The following is an 18100-nucleotide window of genomic DNA, read 5'->3' as shown; positions in this document are numbered from 1 at the left end:
AACAGAACATTCAAAATTATGATCCTGGTTTTGTTTTGTATATCCATTGCACGTCTGCTGCAAAATAACCAGAGGAAGAATAGAACATAATGACCTACATCCAAATGTTAAACCAAAAGATTCACTTTTTCTGGCAGTATGTTTGCATAAATTTAAGAGAAAAGAGAAAACCCATCCTCTGCAAGAATCCTGTAACACTGATGGTTTCCTTAGAAATCTTTTAAGGCAGCTAGGGCCTAAATACACTGTACAGTGAGGAATAATTAAGGCCATTTATTTCAGTGACTTTAAGTATGCCTCACTCTGCATTGGATTTAGGCCAGCGTCTGCTGGGTGTTAATGCTGTGAACCACCACCTGTGCTCATGTGGCTCAGTTCATTGATTGTGATTTAAAGCACTAGTTGCATGACTTAATGAGAGAAAAGAATCCTGCTGGTCTACCTTTAGTTTTGTACTCCAGAATGTTCTATGTGCTTTTGTCTTTTTTAAAGTTGTGTAATTTCTGATTTCAGGTCTTGTGGAAAATTTGACAAATTCTGAAATGTACACAGACCTTGTGAGGGGAACATTTAGCTATTATTTTGCTTCATATATACTCAGAAATGCTATGTATTTTATTTTACTTAGGCAATGTTATTTACTTTCTTCTGGAGATCTACAAAGTTTTAGGTTTTGTTTAAAAAAATGCTACAGATGATTATCAGTCACCTATTCAAAATTCTGTACTATGAGTAATATTCAGCCTCTGCATACTCAGCCTCTACATTTGTCTTTGGGATGACTAACTTCTGTGGAAATCAAGAGCTCTTAAAAAACTCACTTCCACATCCACATCACAAAGTGACAGAAAACACAATTCCCCCACTCCACGTAGCCTTAAATACCTTTTATCATTTCTATGCAAAGGTCTTTCATCCTCACTCACATAACAGAGTTTTCAAAACTGCTAATCCAGACAGTCGAAATCTGATATATATATTATACAAATATCCTGATGGGTATTAACATCTGGAAAGGTGCTGGGGTGGGGAGAGGGGGCCAGGTCATTTCTTCTGATATTAAGTGCACGAAACCTCAGGGCTAGCCATGCCATCCAGAAAGGCAATGCAACCTGCTTTAGTAGGGATAATATGGAATACACAAAGACAACAATTGTTCTTCGAATGGCCCTGCAACACTTTTTACAGGGTTAGCGCTAAAGGCAGTAGTGAGTGCCATTTGGGCTCTGCATCAGTGAGTAAAATACCATTAGCTGAAACTCTTCTGCTAGCAGCAACAGCCACTGCCACCTACACTAAAGATGAAGCCAAAATTTGGAGTGCAGAGGCCACAGCTCCATCAGTGATAAGTTATGTTCTTACATGTATAGTACTGTTAAGCTGTGAGGAGCAAGTGAAAGGAAAGAAACCCTGGACAGCTGCTGTCAGTCAGAACACAAAATACTGGGAGGAAGAGAAAGTAATAATCTATCAATGTATGTGCTCTGTGGAACACTAGATTATGAGGCCAGACTGTACCAGCTTTCAAATGAGTAATAATTGGGATTTCTAGTAGCATACACTAAGATATCTATGCCTGTAAAAGTGAAAGCAAGTTTTATGATCCCTCAAATGATTTATTTTGTCGTTACTAAAAATGTTTTCTTTTCTAAATTAAGAATTTAAATACCTATGATTGAATTTTACTAGGAAGGGGGCCATGTCAACAATTGGTTCATTACATGTTTAATACACAATTTCAACATGCATTCAATAATTACACAACAAATGTGTTATTTCAGGGCACAGACCTAATTCTGCTGCAGAGCTAATAAAGGCACATGCCTCTGGGTAGTGAGGATATTGGCCTAATCAGATCAGCAATGTTTATCCATGTAACATGTACCTCCACTGCCATGGCAGCTAAGGGATACATCCATAATCTTGAAAGCATCATTAAATGGAAACGTGACAGGAACAAATTTTATTGCCTCATAATTGCATTCCTGTTGCCGTTTAGCAGATGTTTTGCTAAAATGTTGCTTGCTGATGTAACTAATAGGATATACTGACAAGTTTATCTGGTGTTCCTTCTCTCTCTCTCTCTTTCTGACTTTGGTCAAATTCTGTTATTCCTAACAGTTGACAAGTTAATTGATTCAATAGGACTCCACTACTACAAGCTGACCAACAGAAATTTAGCCAAGGTGGGATGTTAAGATATATCGCAACATATTCCATTCCTTGTTTTGTTTTTAACTACTTGGTCCAAATTTCATTGCTTAACTACAAAATTTCCATTTTAAATGGCTTGTTGGTCTAAGCATGTAATTCTCACTTAGCGGTCAGTAGGTTACAGACTAAATCCAGATTAGCCCTTGCTTCCATGACGAATGCTGCCAAGAGATCCCTAAACATTAAGGCAATAGTTTCCAAGGAGGGTCGCAAGTGGTCAAGAGTACTAATTTCACAGAATTTCACTTCTTTGCTAATTGCACTTCCTTCTGTATCATCATCCCTTTAGAGAACATTCAGGTACCTCCCTAAAAGGAGTGGCAAATAACAAATATAAAACACAAAGCAGAATTGCTCCAGGATGTCTTAATTTACTTCAGTATTATTTCTAGCCTTCTTTTAAGGAACAATATGATTTTATTGCACACCACTCTGTAGTGGCAGAAACTTTGTTTATAAATATTTTTAATAAAGTGAATAACAAATGGAATGGATGGTTTAACTAAGGGTGTCATTTTGCTCTATCCAAGTCAGTGAGCCTTTTGTACTGATTAAAGCAGATGTGTATCAAACAGAATCTGTATAAAGAAGCCAGGCCTGCAATGCACATATTTACATGACAAAGTTGTAAAATGTTACTTATCAGCTGCTTGATGGTAGCTAAATGCAAGTCTTCCACTCTCAATCCAATCATTTAATGATTGGAATACGGTTTTTAATGATAGACACAACCCTGACTGTTGAACTGCACTAGGATGTTACCTGCCTAACATTCACCTATTTGCACAATTCTCCACCCACCTAGGCATAGGCACTTTGTTTCTGAACACAGTACCTGGTTGGATTAGGACATAAATTTTGAAAACAAACAAGGAAAAAGGGAATAGTCAGCATAGGAAGGAAAAACACAAATCGGACAGGTCTGGCAAATTTTACCCTACAAGTTAAAAATAACTTGCTAAAACCCTAGTAAATTTAGGTAAAACCTAATAAATGAATCCACAAAGTTAAAAAGCACTCAGAACTACGACCTATGCATATAGGCAAAACATTCCCATTTCAGGTATTCAGTTCTGTGATCAAAGATGGTTACAGTTGCTAGTTTATCTTAAGAAAAGTCACTTTTGCAGAACATCTCAGTTATAGGGGGCCCTTGGTATCTGCAGGTTTGGTTCCAGTTCTGCCCTTCCCCCCATGGATAACAAAATCTGTGGCTGCTCAAACGTTGCATTGAATACAATGGCACAGTAAAATGGTGTCCCTTACATAAAAGGGCAAATTCAAGGTTTGCTTTCTGGAATTTATATTCAAATATTTTCAATCTTTGAATTTGTGGATAAAAAATCTGTGGATCTGGAGGGCTGACTGTACTTCATCTATCATTTGTTAAAAGTTCTCCAGATTATTGTTTCTTTCGTGATTACTTGTCTTTATGAAAAACTCTATACAAGACTATTAAAGTAATTTCTGGTTAAAATTAACTCTGGCAAAAGTCTCTTTGCAGCTCTTTCATTACTTTTGCAGCGCAGAAGTCACTGTGCTGTGTATTCCTGCATGGCAGGGGTTGGACTTAATGGCCCTTGAGGGCTTTTCCAGCCCTATGATTACCATATGGCAGCTCCTATACAAACTATGCCAGAAAGGTGATTTACTACAAACAGCTCCAGGGATAGTATGGCCAACAAGCCCAAAATGGACCTGTTGGAGCGAACAGCACTATGGCTTGGGATTCAGTACAACCCAGGACAGCTCTTCTTCACCCAAGAAGCAACCTATTTTAGGCCATTTTGCCTGTCACAGCTCACAAATCTGGCACAGCAAGAGCCTGTTAACTGGAGTTAGTATTTTGAGGGATTTTCACTCCTAGAATAGTGAAGTGGTTTGAGTGTGTGAAAAGTGCTCTAGGAGACCAGGGTTTAAATCCCCACTCAGCAGTGGAAACTTGGGCAAGTCACACTCTTTCAGTCTTAGAGAAAGGCAAAGGAAAACCTCCTCTGAATCAATCTTTTCCAGAAAAAATTGAGATAGGGTCATCATAAATCAGGGTTGAATTGATAGGACATGGCAATACCATCAAAGACTCTTTTTTAACATAAAAAGGAGAAGAGAGGAAACCAGTGGCACCTTTGAGACTTATCATTTTAGCATGAGAATTCATAGATTTCAATCCACTTGCTCAGATGCAATGGTGAAGTCCACCAATGTGTATGCTAAAAGCGGCCTCTAAGGTTCTGGAAGATTCCTCCTCCTTACCTCATTTTCTTTTCTTTTTATGTTGAAACAGACTAACACAATTATTTCTTTGAATAAAGTAGTATGTAAATTAAATTAGAGCCACTGTGTTAGAGTGGTTTGAGTGTTACTATGACTCTGGAGATCAGGACTGATTCCCCACTCAGCCATGGAAACCCACTGCATGACCTTGGGTGAGTCATGCACTCTCAGAGAATCACAGACAGAAAGAATGGACAAAAGAAAGTCAATATACATGCAATATAACAAGGGTGAATTATGAGTGTGCAGGATGTGGAATTATGAGTGAGTGCATTATGGGTGTATAGGATCTGGAAAGGAACAAAGTCAGTAGGATTTTAAGGAGGCATCATGGTCAGAAGTGAAGTCAGTAACTGGTTTTAAAGGAGTCTAGATCAAAGCGAAACATCTGAACTGGTACAAGATAATGGAAATAAAAGATTACAATAATAGGTTATTTAATATTGCAACGAGGACAAGATTTTTGACTTTCAATATTTTGGACAGCTCCTAATGTCTAAGCATGAGTTAGTTAAGGAATCAGAGAAGGGAAAAGCAGTATGACAAGACACACATGTTGATTGCAGGGAGCAATGGAGAGAGACTGTAGGGACCAAGGTTGTAGTAGATGAGTACTGATGCTTTCACACTAGTTATGGAGAGTTACTGAGAAGATGTTGGAGGAAAATTAGCCACTCAAACTTGTTTTAGTTACACCAATTCAATTGTCAGCCCATGAGTTAATCCTGAGGGAAATCTCACAGACTCTCAGTCCTGGAATATGTGAAAATACCACTATGCTTGTGCTTTGCATTAATGAATCTGGTTTCCGTTGAATTAGTTGTCACTTACATTACCAGATCTGTAGCTAGGAAATATTAGCTCTGTAAGCAAAAATACAGAGGGGGGGGGGGTTAATGGCTTAGTGGTTAAAGGTTGGTAGTTTGAGGCCCAAGTGCCACATGATGGGGTGAGCTCCTGTCACTAGTTCCAGCTTCTCCCAACCTAGCAGTTCAAAAGCATGCAAATGCAAGTAGATAAATACCACTTTGGTGGGAAGGTAATAGCATTCAGTGCAGTCATGCTGGCCACATGACCATGGAGGGTTTGGATAATGCTGGCTCTATGGCTTAGCAACGGTAATGAGCACCACTCCCTACAATCGGTCACAACTTGACAGTCATGTCAAGGGGAAACCTTTACCTTTATGCAAGAATACCAATATCCCTGTCACCAAACATTTTAAACACTTAAATTTGAAACCTCAATGGCATCACTGAGACTAGGAAGGGATAAAATTACCTGGAAAATAATCACCTTCTGAACATGACAGTGTATTGCTGGAATATGTTAATCTTTTGGGGTTAAATTCAATTGTTAGTCATAGCTTAAGTAGATGCACTACAATGGGACTGGAAATGCTCAGAAAAATTAGGGGGTAAAGTAACTATCAGCCCCATTTACTTAATGAAAGTTACCTTGTTACTTTAAGAACATAAATGCATTATGAATAACTTGGCTTGGCATAAAAGTATCATGTTTTATATAGTGAAGGGTTTTTTTCTTAAAGAAAATTTTTAAAAATTGAATATGCTTATTTATTACAATTGAAGCAACAAGGTTCTGAACTACAGGAGCTGGCAAAAACCCCCCAATAAAAACAGAAGTCATCAACACTAGCAAAACCATATATATATATATTTGTGTGTGTGTACAGAAAGACCAAGAGAGCATGCACACACTCACTCTAGTCCTCTATACTATCAAATTGTCATGAAGCACTAATTTCCATAAAAAGAACTGACAAAAAGACCAGGAATTGCAATAAGGTTACATAGTCTTACATAAAAGTTTACCTGCTACATAGCTTTTAAAAATAATGTAGTAGGAGGAGGAATGTAGGAGGAATAATGTAGATTATCCTGTCTTAAATATTTTATTCTTCATTCTAAAAGAGAATATTCTGTAGCCCATTTCCCTCCAATTTTTCCAGAAAAATGAGCTGAGGGGGGCAGAATAGGCGAAAGCATTTATATTTTCCTTTAAAAAATTTCTAGGCCTTCACTTCTCTATATTTACATGGAAATGAAGACAAGGGGCTAAAGAAAGGAGAAAGTTAAGGAGATGAGGTTGTAAGTGAAGGAATATAATTGAAAGTAACATAGCAAGAGTTCTTAGTTGAGCATGTGAGAAATGGGGCTTTAAAAATTCAAGCAGCTATTTCCTACTACCTCAAGACCAAGAAAAAGATAGGAGTATGAAATTTGAATAATATCATCAATCACATTCTTCAGCTTCACTTTGCTAAAGTTTTTAGTGTAGGCTTCTAACTTAAATTAAACATATACAAAATACTTAACATTTGCCTACTTTTAACACACACACAAAAGTTTTAAAATGTGACAAAAACTTTCCCTAAATTTTCCTCAAAATAAAATCTGAAAAGTAATAATTAAACACTATTAGTCACACACAGACACAAGAAATGGCATCCAACCCCCAACCCCCCCAAAAGTAACATTATCAATAATGCCATTACTTTTAAGATGCTCCCTCTGGACTCTGTCCAGGAGTGAGGGATTTTTCAGGGAGAATTGGTCTCTGCCGCCAGAAAGAATTAGCTAAAAAGCCCCCAAGCAGAACATTACAGAGTACTTCTGAGTTGATTGATCCCACAAATCCATACACGTGCCACTGATGGAAATAACAGATGATGATACGCCAGTTAGCAGCATCTCACATTAGCCAAATGGGAAGTTCCATTCTACAATGCTCCCTGTCTGCTGCATAAGTTAGTTTAAATTTATTGCTTATCAATTCATGTGTCCACTAGGTTAGAATATAAATGGAACATCCTGCTTTCTTTTCTTAGCTAACAGTTATGGTGCTACACTTGTCAGAGAATGCCATGTCTCCAACAGCAATACTGAAACACAGAAGTGACACAAAAGCCACTGCATTCTGTTTTGTATATGTGAATTTTTAGAGCCCACCACAAAAACAAATTGAACAGTGTACAAAATTGCTATTTTTAAGGATTATGTACTTATTTTTTAAAACAACAACAACAACAACAAACATCCCACTCACAGTATAAACCCTGACTTACAATGCAAGAATCTAAGTGAATTGTATGAGAGGTACAAAAACCACAGAAAAAGGTTCTTAAGTTTAAGAGTAAGGAAAACCTGAAATACTGTTTTTGCTTTGCTGAACAGCAGCTGCCATCTGTTTATCCATACCTGGCTTTCACTTAATTATTAAGCACCATATTTACATAGTGATGTCTGCTTATGATGAAGCAAATTGATACAAAATGCATGCAGAACGAAATTCAGGCAGTACTAGGAAGACATGGCATTTTATTGCAGTCAGCATTTTCAACTATCATGCATTGAAGAGCAAGAACCTGAATGCTAAACAACAAATTAATTAGCAGTAAGTATGCCACCATTACAATGTCATTATGGCAGGGCCAAGAGTAACAGTTTCCAGATATTATACACCTATCCTGAGCAGACTTCAAGCAAGCAATTAGCAAAGAAAGCTGTAACAGAACAGTGGAAAACGGAACATGCAATCTGCTTCAAAAACAAAAAAGGTAACATTTTCACCTTTTTTGATTTTACATGGGAAACAGGATCACTAGCATCTAAATTCTAATTTCCAAAATTAGCTTCTAATCCTAAAATTCAGGGGGTTAAGTAGCTATACCAGTAAACCAGTTTTACAATGGCTGTACTAATACAGTGTACCTCTGGTTCTAGCACATTTCAAATGTCTAGAATTTATTTAACTTTAAATGAACTTAAAAGCAATTTACAGTAAATTAAGCTTCCCATGCTTACCTGTAACCCAACAAAAAGAACTGGTAATGGATGATCCTTTCATTATTACCTGTTCTACCCAATCACATCAACTGTGTAGAAATACTGGCATAAAGAACTGGGTTCCAAACTGTGCTGCTGCAGTTTTTGCTGTGGCTAATTGGATTTGGGAAAGGTAATCTGGGAGGAGCCACTGACAGCATTTTTCCTTCCTCAAGCTACATTCAAAATTCCAAAGGGGCTGAGCAGATAACTATCTCTGTTTTAACTCTCAGCTGGTGTCAGTTTTCTTGTTCTTTTGGTGTATTCATGCTGCTTTTGATATTACAGTTTAATGTCTTATTTTATATTTAAACTATTCTTATCATTCATTCATTGGAAAAGTCTGTTTTATGAGGGAGATATCAAATGTCATAAATAATTATCCCAAATAAAGTTTCTTGTTACTGTTCTCTATTTTATACTGGATGACAAACAAAATATAACATTAACTTCATGCAAAGCAATATAATTATTCACTTTTTAAAGTCCAGCTCATTTAAAATTAAAACAAATGCCTAATTTTTTAGTAGTTTTAGCTTCTCCTTGTAAATTTGTGAGTTGGATCCAGGCTTAAAGATGAATCTTTTAAATATACAAGATTTCCCATTGAAATCAATGGGGCAAGTTAGTCCTGACTGAGTCCTCACTGAAATCAAAGTGACCTAAGCACCACTAACTTAGTCTGGATCCAGCTCCTTATTTATAAAATTAAATAATAATTTTAAAATCTATTCTGTGAAACACTTTGAAATAGTAACTACATTTTTATGCTCTCCCATGTCTAATAGGTTTGCTTCCTTGGTTACTTCCTAAACACAAAAGACTGGCAGATACAGCTAATTTTAATTAACCAGGTCAAGCAATTTAAGTTAACTAGGTCAAGCACGAAAGGATAAAATAAATGTGGCTACTGGTATACAGGAAACTGTAAGAAGTCACTTTCAAGAGTTCATCAAAGCTAAGGAGAGAATTGTATATGGAACAGCTTGCCATATTTTGAAGTTTTAGTTGTAACACTGGAAATATAGGACTGAACATTTCTATGCTTTTATTTGACCTTTTTGAACACTTCTTGTTCTGTATATGGTTGAAATTTTATTCACTATGACCTTAACCCATATGAATATAGTGACCTAAATTCACAGGATTTTTAGTCAGAGGTATCTATTCTATTTATGCAAGCAAGGAGGTTCTAGAGGTGAGTGTGCTGAAGGCCTAAGCCTGCAACCTAATTAAGCTTGGAAAACATTGTGTCAGCTAAGGTCTTTGATTAGCAAGCAAAGACAGCAGGCTTGAAACAAGGTGGAATTGTTGACTCATTCTAGCATGTAACTGTATTATAACATGTCTGAAATGCATGTTGTTCAAATCACAAATATTTGTACTTGGATCCAAAGACATTTGCACCATAAGGAAAGTACCTCTGTTCAAAGAAGACAGTCTCACTAAATTCTGGCAACACCCCTGTCCACTACAATCGGGTGCCTAGAGTTGCCATTGTAAGTGATGTCCTCATCTGAGGATTGGAAAGCTTTTCCTTTTATACACATGATGCAAAATAATAATAATAATAATAATAATAACAACAACAACAACAATAATATTAATCCTGCATTTTAGAATGTGGGCCCTTCATAAAGACAGAAATGTGTGCATCATATAAAGTATACATGTGGACAGTGTGTTAATATTGCAGAGAAATGCATAGGTTAACTGAAAACAGTACTTTCATTTGGTATTTAGGCATCATCATCATTGTTGTCGTATTTTTTAAAACACACCTTTTCCCTAGTTTGGAACTCAATACAACTTACAACAGCTAGAACAAACATAATTAAAAATTAACAGCATACAAAAATTTAAAAAGCAATGAAACCATAATCAAAGTGAAACCAGTTAAAACAAATTTAAACAGATAGAAAACAAACTTGTTAATAGCTATTTTCTGATTGTCAACTGTGCATGTGATGTCCAATATTGCTTGACCTGGTTAATTAAAATTGGCTATATCTGCCAGTCTTTTCTGTTAAGAAAGTAACCAAGGAAGCAAACCTATTAGACATGGGAGAGCATAAAAATGTAGTTACTATTTCAAAGAAAGAAAAAGAGCCAAGAAAGTGCTGTTCAAGTTCTGCTTGCTTTTGTTTATCTCCAGCCTCTAGAAATTAAGAAACACCATCTAGGAGCTCTCATTGTGTACTCTGTATTGTCTTTAAACCTATATTATCTGTATTCTATATTATCTTTCATGGTATTATGTTTTGAGACTTACAATGTCTTTATTCCATTTTTTTTACTGTTTTAATTACCAGAACTTCTATTTTATATGTAGAGAGATCTTGTAGAACCTTTGGACTGAGAGTCTGAACAGAAAGGTGGAAAAAACTCCACTTTTGGGCATCATCAATATTTCCTGCCAAAACACTTAACCAGTTCTAAACTACTCACATTAATATCTGATGACTGTACCAGAAAATGCTGCATTTTTCTGATGTGGATCCTTTTAACAAGTAACTTCCCATTTATATTACTGCAATGCATTGTGGATAGGACTCCCTCCAAAGTCAGCCCAGATATCTGAGTAGGTACAGAACATGGTAGCAGTAATACTAATTAGAAGAAAGTGTTATGATCATATTACATATCTAGATGGGTATTCTTCTTTTATTGTTGCCAGGCTCAATTCAAAGTGCTTCTTTCAAAAGTTTCTGAAAGATGACTTCTTCCCACATGTGCCTACCTATGCCATGTGATTATCAAAGATTCTGCATAGTGATTACTGGTAGACTATTACTCGAGGTCTTTTTGGTGATTTATGAAGCACATTCCTTAGACTGGTCTGCTGGATTCCTATTTTGTCAACTTTGCCACCTAAGCTCTCACACCTTTAAACTTACTACACGTTTTACAGTTCTGGGGTCATCTGCACTGGCCAAATAAAGAGCCTTCAAACAGCTTAGCTATTTAGACGACATGCAAGGTGAAACTGAGTGGAAAGTGAAACATGGGCGCGTTACAGACCGCCCATTTGGGGTGGCCTGTAACCGGCCCTTTCCCCACCAGATCGGGGCCTCAGCTGCCACAACAACAGCCTCCGAGGCCCCGATCCGCCACTTTCCTGGCCACGGGGAAGCTGCAAAAGGCCGCTTCCCTGCAGCCTGGAAAGGGATGTCCTTGGGGCTTCAAGCCGCAAGGACACCTGGCGGTGGCGGGGAGAAGGAGAAAGGGGCCACTTGGCCCCTTTCTTCTCTGTGTCGCTGGCGCAGCCATGTAAAGGCTGTGCCCAGCGATGCAAAGCTGGAAGGAGCTCCGAAACGGAGCTCCTTCTGGGGCCACAGAAAGAGAACCCTAGGCGCCTTCACATGGTCCCACTATGTCACAACCGTAGCGGCATGGTCATGACGTAGTCATGGTGGTGCCCGTGTGCATAGGGCGCCACCATTTTGTACGGACTCGGTCCGTACTAGGGTTAGGGGCGTCAAGAAGTGACGCCCCTTCCTAACCCTAGTACAGACCCAGTCCGTACTTTTATGCCCGTTTGTAACGGGCCAAGGCCACACTCTGGGGCTAAAAACTGGACCAAAAAGAAACTGATACTCTGACTTAACACGGAAAATGTGCATCACCACACTAACATATAAACGGTCCAGCATCAGTACGGGATTGTGGCAAAACAAAAATGCAAAAGTAATAATAATAATAATAATAATAATAATAATAATAATATTTATACCCCCTCATAATAATAATAATTATTATTATTATTGCAGTTTTGTATATCAAATAAGGCAAGTTGCCAATAGCGCAATGGATGTAATTACAACACACACAAACCAGACAATCCGGGGGGGGCATGGGATGAAGGGGGCATGTATGAGGCCCTCCATGATTGTGCTTTGCCAATGTTTCACTGGGCACACCAATGGACTGCACAGGCAGGTGTGATTGTGTAGCCAGTCATATGGATGGGCATCCAATGGAATGGCATCTGTGCGGGAAGAGAGAGGTAACTAGAGGTCACAGGCAGTGTGTTAATGTAATGGTGCACATGCATTATGGGGAAGTGACAAAAAAAATTAACCGCGCTTGATGTACATGGTACAGACTGCCTTGGGAGTGGACTGTGTGGACAGTAGGATTTCGACCCGCTTTCAGAAAACCAATGATCAAGCCATTTTTCCTTCTTGTCTGCTCGAACCCCCTGTATGTTTTTCGATTTCTGGAATATGCCTTTGACATTTATTCTCCAGTTTTATACATTTTCTCTTGCTATTCTGGATTTAATTGTTTTTGTGTTATGATCAGTTCTTATTATGTACATCACATAACAGCTTTGACTACAGTGCACTTCATAAATTGAGCTAATAAAATCAAAGTAACTGTGGTTGGAGAAGACAGGGTCAATTATTTTTACTTCTGAACACTTAGAGAAACTGGTTTGTATCAACATATATGATGCGTCTGAAGCATTCAGTGATTGCAAGAGAAAAAACTAATTCCTTTTGAAACAACTACACAGATTAGTCAAGTTAAACGAGAAGAACAAAGGAATGAAGTGTAGCTTTTTAAACCTGAAAAAAAATAGCTGACAGTATAATTCAGAAATAAGCTGCATATACATTAATGATAACAGTCTGTTCTGACAACCTAAGTATTGCCTCATTTATATATTCCCCTGCTACCCGACACATGGGATTACCACAAAGGACTTTACAGAAACTACTAATGAGGAAATAATGTAAAGAAAATTGCTTCAAAAGCAATTCTAAGCACTAGGTTTAGTTGTACATATTACCTTGGGATTAATTACTCCACAGACCTGGCGCCCATTTTTTATTAGCCGGGTTGTAAGCCTGCTCGAAACAAGTTACTCATTCTAAGAACTAAGAGTCAAGGGAACCGTGCAAAAGGGGGGAAATGTTCACATCATCAGCATGTGAGCTAATCATTTTTGTGGTTTCTATAGTTAACACAGAAAATGTTGTTATGAATATAATGGCGGAAAATTAAAGCAGAAACTACAAGCAGAGATACATAATTCTTTCCAATTAACAAATTATACACCCACTTTTAAAAAAAATCTAATTTACACACACAAAAAGATACTTAAAATGTTTTGTGAAAGAAATTTGGAGTTAAAAAGCAGGAAGCTCAAAACCCACAGAGGACAATACCTATCTCTGTAACAGATGGCTAATTCCAGTACAAAACAGGGAAGGAGCATGAAAAGTGATTAAACAATAATGTCACACCTGCTTACTCAAGAGATCTCAAGTCAGAACTATTCACTTAAATATGAAGAATTTTCGAGTGATGCTTGAACAGACTAACACAGCCATTAACCTACAGGAAAAAGACCTGTTGCTTATGTTAACCCTTGACTTATTAACAAAACCAGCAAGCATGATATAGTAATTAAACCCATATTAAGCACAATAAATACTAATATTTCTCAATGAGAGGGTAAAGTGCATATTTAATTATCTCCCACTGAAATAAATGAGACTTTAAACTACATAATGTTAACAGAATCACTGTTCAGATGACAAGGCTTTTGCCAGGGGAAAACTGACATAATTAGTTAGCATCAGAAAAATGCAAAGTGGTTTTAAAAGCACTTTTAAAGATGAAAGTCAATGGATCCTCTAGAAAAAATGTTTTTATTTAAACAGAACACATTTCTTAGACCAACTAAAGAGACACAGGAGTTTCTCACACATCAAGCTGAGAGGTATCAAACACTTAGGATTGACAAGTGATCTCACTTGAACCTTTACTTTTCTTACCAAAGTGCATTTCCTTTTAAAAATTACCTTCAAAACCTCTTTTAAAAACTTGTATGTTCTAGCATCTCAGTACCAAAGTTCTGCCTGCCATTCAGATACTCATACAAGATCCAAAACAATGACACCACAGCAATACAGAATACTTTAAGCTAGTCACTCCTCTGAGGGAAATGAAATGGCTTGGGATCAGGCTATTTAGAAGACCACTTTGTCTCATAAAAGATGGAGAGAGCCCCTTTTCTTTGGTCCACTACTGGTGTACACTGGCAGAACCATGAAAGATTTTCTTTTCTCAAGTGGACATGACCAGACTTTGGTACGTTTGACTGAGAGAGGCCTTACTCCTTACTGTCCTTCTGCCAAAAAGGTAAAAAGGTTTTTCTTTTAAACATGTATTTGGCCAACTGAGCCAATTTATCTTGCCCTACCTTTTGATTTGTTTTAATTTTAATTGTTTTTTTAAGTAGTTGCTGTTGTCTAAGTTTTTTTTTAACCTGGCTTATGTCTTTATTGTACTGCTGCTCATTATACCTGACATTATACCAATTGGTTATTTCTGTGTATTCAGTTTTTAGCTGCCTTGAATATTCTGTAATGAAAGATAGAATATATAGTGTATAGTTAATATAAACTGTTGCATTATAACAGCACCATTTTTTCTTGTCACTTCTATTACTGTATGGATCCTGCAGGTTAAATAAACGGCAATGATTATAGTTATTTTCCACAATTCACCTGGCAACATGTGCTAGACCTGCTGATATTTTTACCTCCTCCCCACACACTGCAAGTGTCTACCCCACTCAAAAAACAAAATCTGTTGGAACATCAGCAACAACTGATATTTTCATGGCTAGATTTATTCAGAGGTTTGCCACTGCTTTCCTCTAAAGAAAGGGTGACTTGCTGAAGGGCACTTGGGTTTCATGTCTCAAAGGGAAAATTGGAAGGTGGAGAGACTGGATCAAGGAAGCCACAGCCCTGACTTTGCAAGAGCTGCCTAGGGCTGTGGAGAACAGGGTATCCTGGAGGTGTTTCATTTGGAGGGTGCCAGTAAGACAAAATTGAGGTGATGGGAATTAACAACTCTCGGAGTACTACCTTAGTCCAACATTCAACACTGTGCTGCTCATGGGGGGTATTTTAGGCTTCAGGGGGAAAAGACATCCCCTTTCCACCACTACATTAAGAAACACAGCACAAAGGTATCTTGTAGCACCTTTGAGACTAACTGAAAGAAAAAAAGCTGGTAGTGTTTCTACCTCCTCAGACTGATTTGTCTACTACTTTATAGACTGAAATCTACAAAAGCTCATACTATATCTTCTTTCTTTCAGTCGTTCTCAATGACAGTCGTTCTCAATGACAGGCCTTCCCTGATCGAATGACCAGCTGCCCCAACTGACATGCTGCCCCAACTGATATGGACCGTCCCAATACTTGCCCATGATGCTTTGCTCTCGTTATGATTGTTTTAATGATTTTAACTGTATTTTATTATGGTTTGTTGTACTATAATTATGTGGGTAGCTTTAAGGAAGGAGGGGATAGCGGGATTTATTTTGTGATATTTGGTTTTATACTGATGTAAGCCGCCTTGATCTTTATTGAAGAGGCGGGATAGAAATAAATAACAATTATTATTATTATTATTATTATTTATTGACGGTACACTGATTTTCCAGACTAACATGACTATGCCTTTGAACTCGGAAAGAGTACAGTATTTCATTTTGTTCCTATGTGATGCTTTCTAAAGGCTGTAACAGAGAGCCATCATGGCATAGTGGCTTGAGCATAGGACTATGATTCTGGAGACCCGGGTTCGATTCCCAGCTCAGCCATGGAAACCCTATGAATGAGACCTTGGGCAAGAAGGGCCTCAGGGGAAGGCAATGGCAAACCTCCTCTGAACAAACCTTGCCAAGAAAACCCCAGGATAGGTTTGCCTTAGGGTTGCAGTAAGTCAGAAATGACTCGAAGGGGCACAGCATACTACACTACATCGCCTTGTTCGACTGAGACTGCACTTGTCCCTCCATATTCAATAGGGTTAGGGGCACAAGGCCCCTGTGAATATGGAAAAACCCCAAATAACAAAAACACCATGATTTTAGCTGAGAGGATAGTGAGTGGCTTCCCACACAGTTGCACTGGAAACGTCCGACAGACACTGGCCACAGAACTTCCCTGGAGGAGCTACAAACGCCTGGTAAGGTATTCTCTCTAGGAATCTCCAGGTCTTTCAGGACAGTCTTTCAACTTTCAGTTTAAGTTGACCATAGGGCTGCACTGGAGGACCCAGATATTCCTAGAGAGAACATATTAATCAAATCTGTGAACAGTTCAACCTGCAAATATCAAAGGCGCAAATATGGAGGGAGGAGCGTACATCCCTTGCAGACTGATAAAGTCAGGCCATTCCGAGTGATGAACATGGCTGAAGCAGCAGAGCCAGTTTCCAAGGGATTCAGAAGAGGTTCCCTCAGGACCTTAGGCACACACACACACACACACACACACACACTGGCTTTGTGTTACTTTTGCTCATGCGAGTTCTGCAAGTTTTTGCAACGGCCTGAGCAATGGGAGCAATAATTATTCAGCTCTCTGAATAATAACAATAAAAATAATAATAATCACCATCATCATCATCATCTTCTCCTGGTCTGCATCCCAGATGGTGCTTCCTCTCAGCGGGTTCGGCTGAGAGAGTGGCCACAGATTCATAGAAGCAAGTGGAGCCACTGGAAGACACCTTGGGCAGAAGTCACACTCTCTCAGCCTCCTCGGGGGGAAGGCAATGGCAAGCCCACTCTGGACTAATCCTGCCAAGGAAACCCCAGGAGAGGGCCGCCATCAACAACAACAACAGCGAAAGGCAAGCCCCTCACACGCCCCTCCCAGGCCCCCTTTAGTCCCACACAGGGCTGGGAAGGAGGGGAGCCTTTTGGGTTGCCATGGGGTTGCCATGGAGACCCAGGAAAGGGGGTCCTCTGCGTGTGCGTGTGTGTGTGTGAGAGAGAGAGAGAGAGGCGGGGAGGCGGAGGCGACGGGAACAGACCCACCTCGTTCGTCCCCGCAGCCCATCCGCCGCTCCTCCTCCTCCTCCTCCCTGGCAGCCCTGCCCGGCCGGCCGGCATTGGGGAGGCCCTGGGCAGAGGCGGAGCGGACCCGCCTCCCGGGCGGGAACCGACAAAAGCGCGCAAAGGCCGAGGAGGAGGAGGGTGTTCTCAGTGCGCATGCGCCTGAGCCGAGACGGCCGTTTAAGCCGTTGGGCGGGGCAAGGGGGCGGGGCCTGCTCCATCCTTCAGAGGCGGGCATTTCCTTATAAGGAGCGGGCGGCAGTTGGTCCTCCTCGCAGGCGCCGCCCTTTCCTTGTGAAGGGCCTTGGCTTGAATGGTGATAGCACACTTCTATAACGCTTATCTGTGCACTTAAGCACCCCCCAAGGCGGTTTACAATGTGCAAACTAATAATAACAATAATAATAATCACTGATAATAACAATAATAATTTTATTTTTTACCTGCTTCTCCTCACGGCTGAAGGCAGGTTACAACATAGTTAAAACACAATCGTTACATACAATGCACATATTAAACTGGATCTCTATGCGATATTTATATTACACGCATCCCTCCATATTTGCAGCATTGATTATTCACGGAAATAATATGTTTTCTCTAGGAATATCTAGGTCCTCCAGGACAACTCTATGGTCAACTTTAAAAGTTGCACTGAAAGACCTAGAGATTCCTAGAGAGAACACTCTACTAGGCATTTGTAGCTCCTCCATTGCAGTTCTGTGGTCAGTGTCTGTCAAAAGTTGGCCACAGAGTTGCCCTGGAGGACCTAGAAGAGATTCCTAGAGAGCTGTCCTCTCAGGTAAAAACATGGTGTTTTTGTCATTTGCGGTTTTTCCATATTCACAGGGGTCTTGTGCCCCTAACCCTAGAGAATATGGAGGGTCAAGTG

The 18100-nt window shown here is 39.1% G+C and overlaps 1 protein-coding gene across 4 annotated transcripts in view; it reads right to left on the bottom strand.

Annotated features, from left to right (window-relative positions):
• The window catches only part of LOC149321483 (protein tyrosine phosphatase domain-containing protein 1-like), a 36236-nt gene extending 18861 nt beyond the window's left edge, over nt 1–17375 (bottom strand). For 3 of the 4 annotated variants that reach the window (XM_089523042.1, XM_089523033.1, XM_089523044.1), the window contains exon 1: nt 8316–8397. In XM_089523042.1, the coding sequence (XP_089379168.1) occupies nt 8316–8358 (43 nt within the window). In that variant the 5' untranslated portion in view covers nt 8359–8397. Of the gene's footprint in view, nt 1–8315; nt 8398–17190 lie in introns of those variants that run through there. The other variant, XM_089523039.1, reaches the window with a different exon arrangement.
• Nucleotides 17376–18100: the final 725 nt, after the last annotated feature.

Source organism: Sceloporus occidentalis, unplaced genomic scaffold (assembly GCF_023333645.1).
Source record: "Sceloporus occidentalis isolate IW3139 unplaced genomic scaffold, rSceOcc1.0.p SCAF_1, whole genome shotgun sequence".
Taxonomy (NCBI): domain Eukaryota; kingdom Metazoa; phylum Chordata; class Lepidosauria; order Squamata; family Phrynosomatidae; genus Sceloporus; species Sceloporus occidentalis.
Note: the sequence above shows the minus strand (reverse complement) of the source record. Positions and strands in the feature narration are given on the sequence as shown.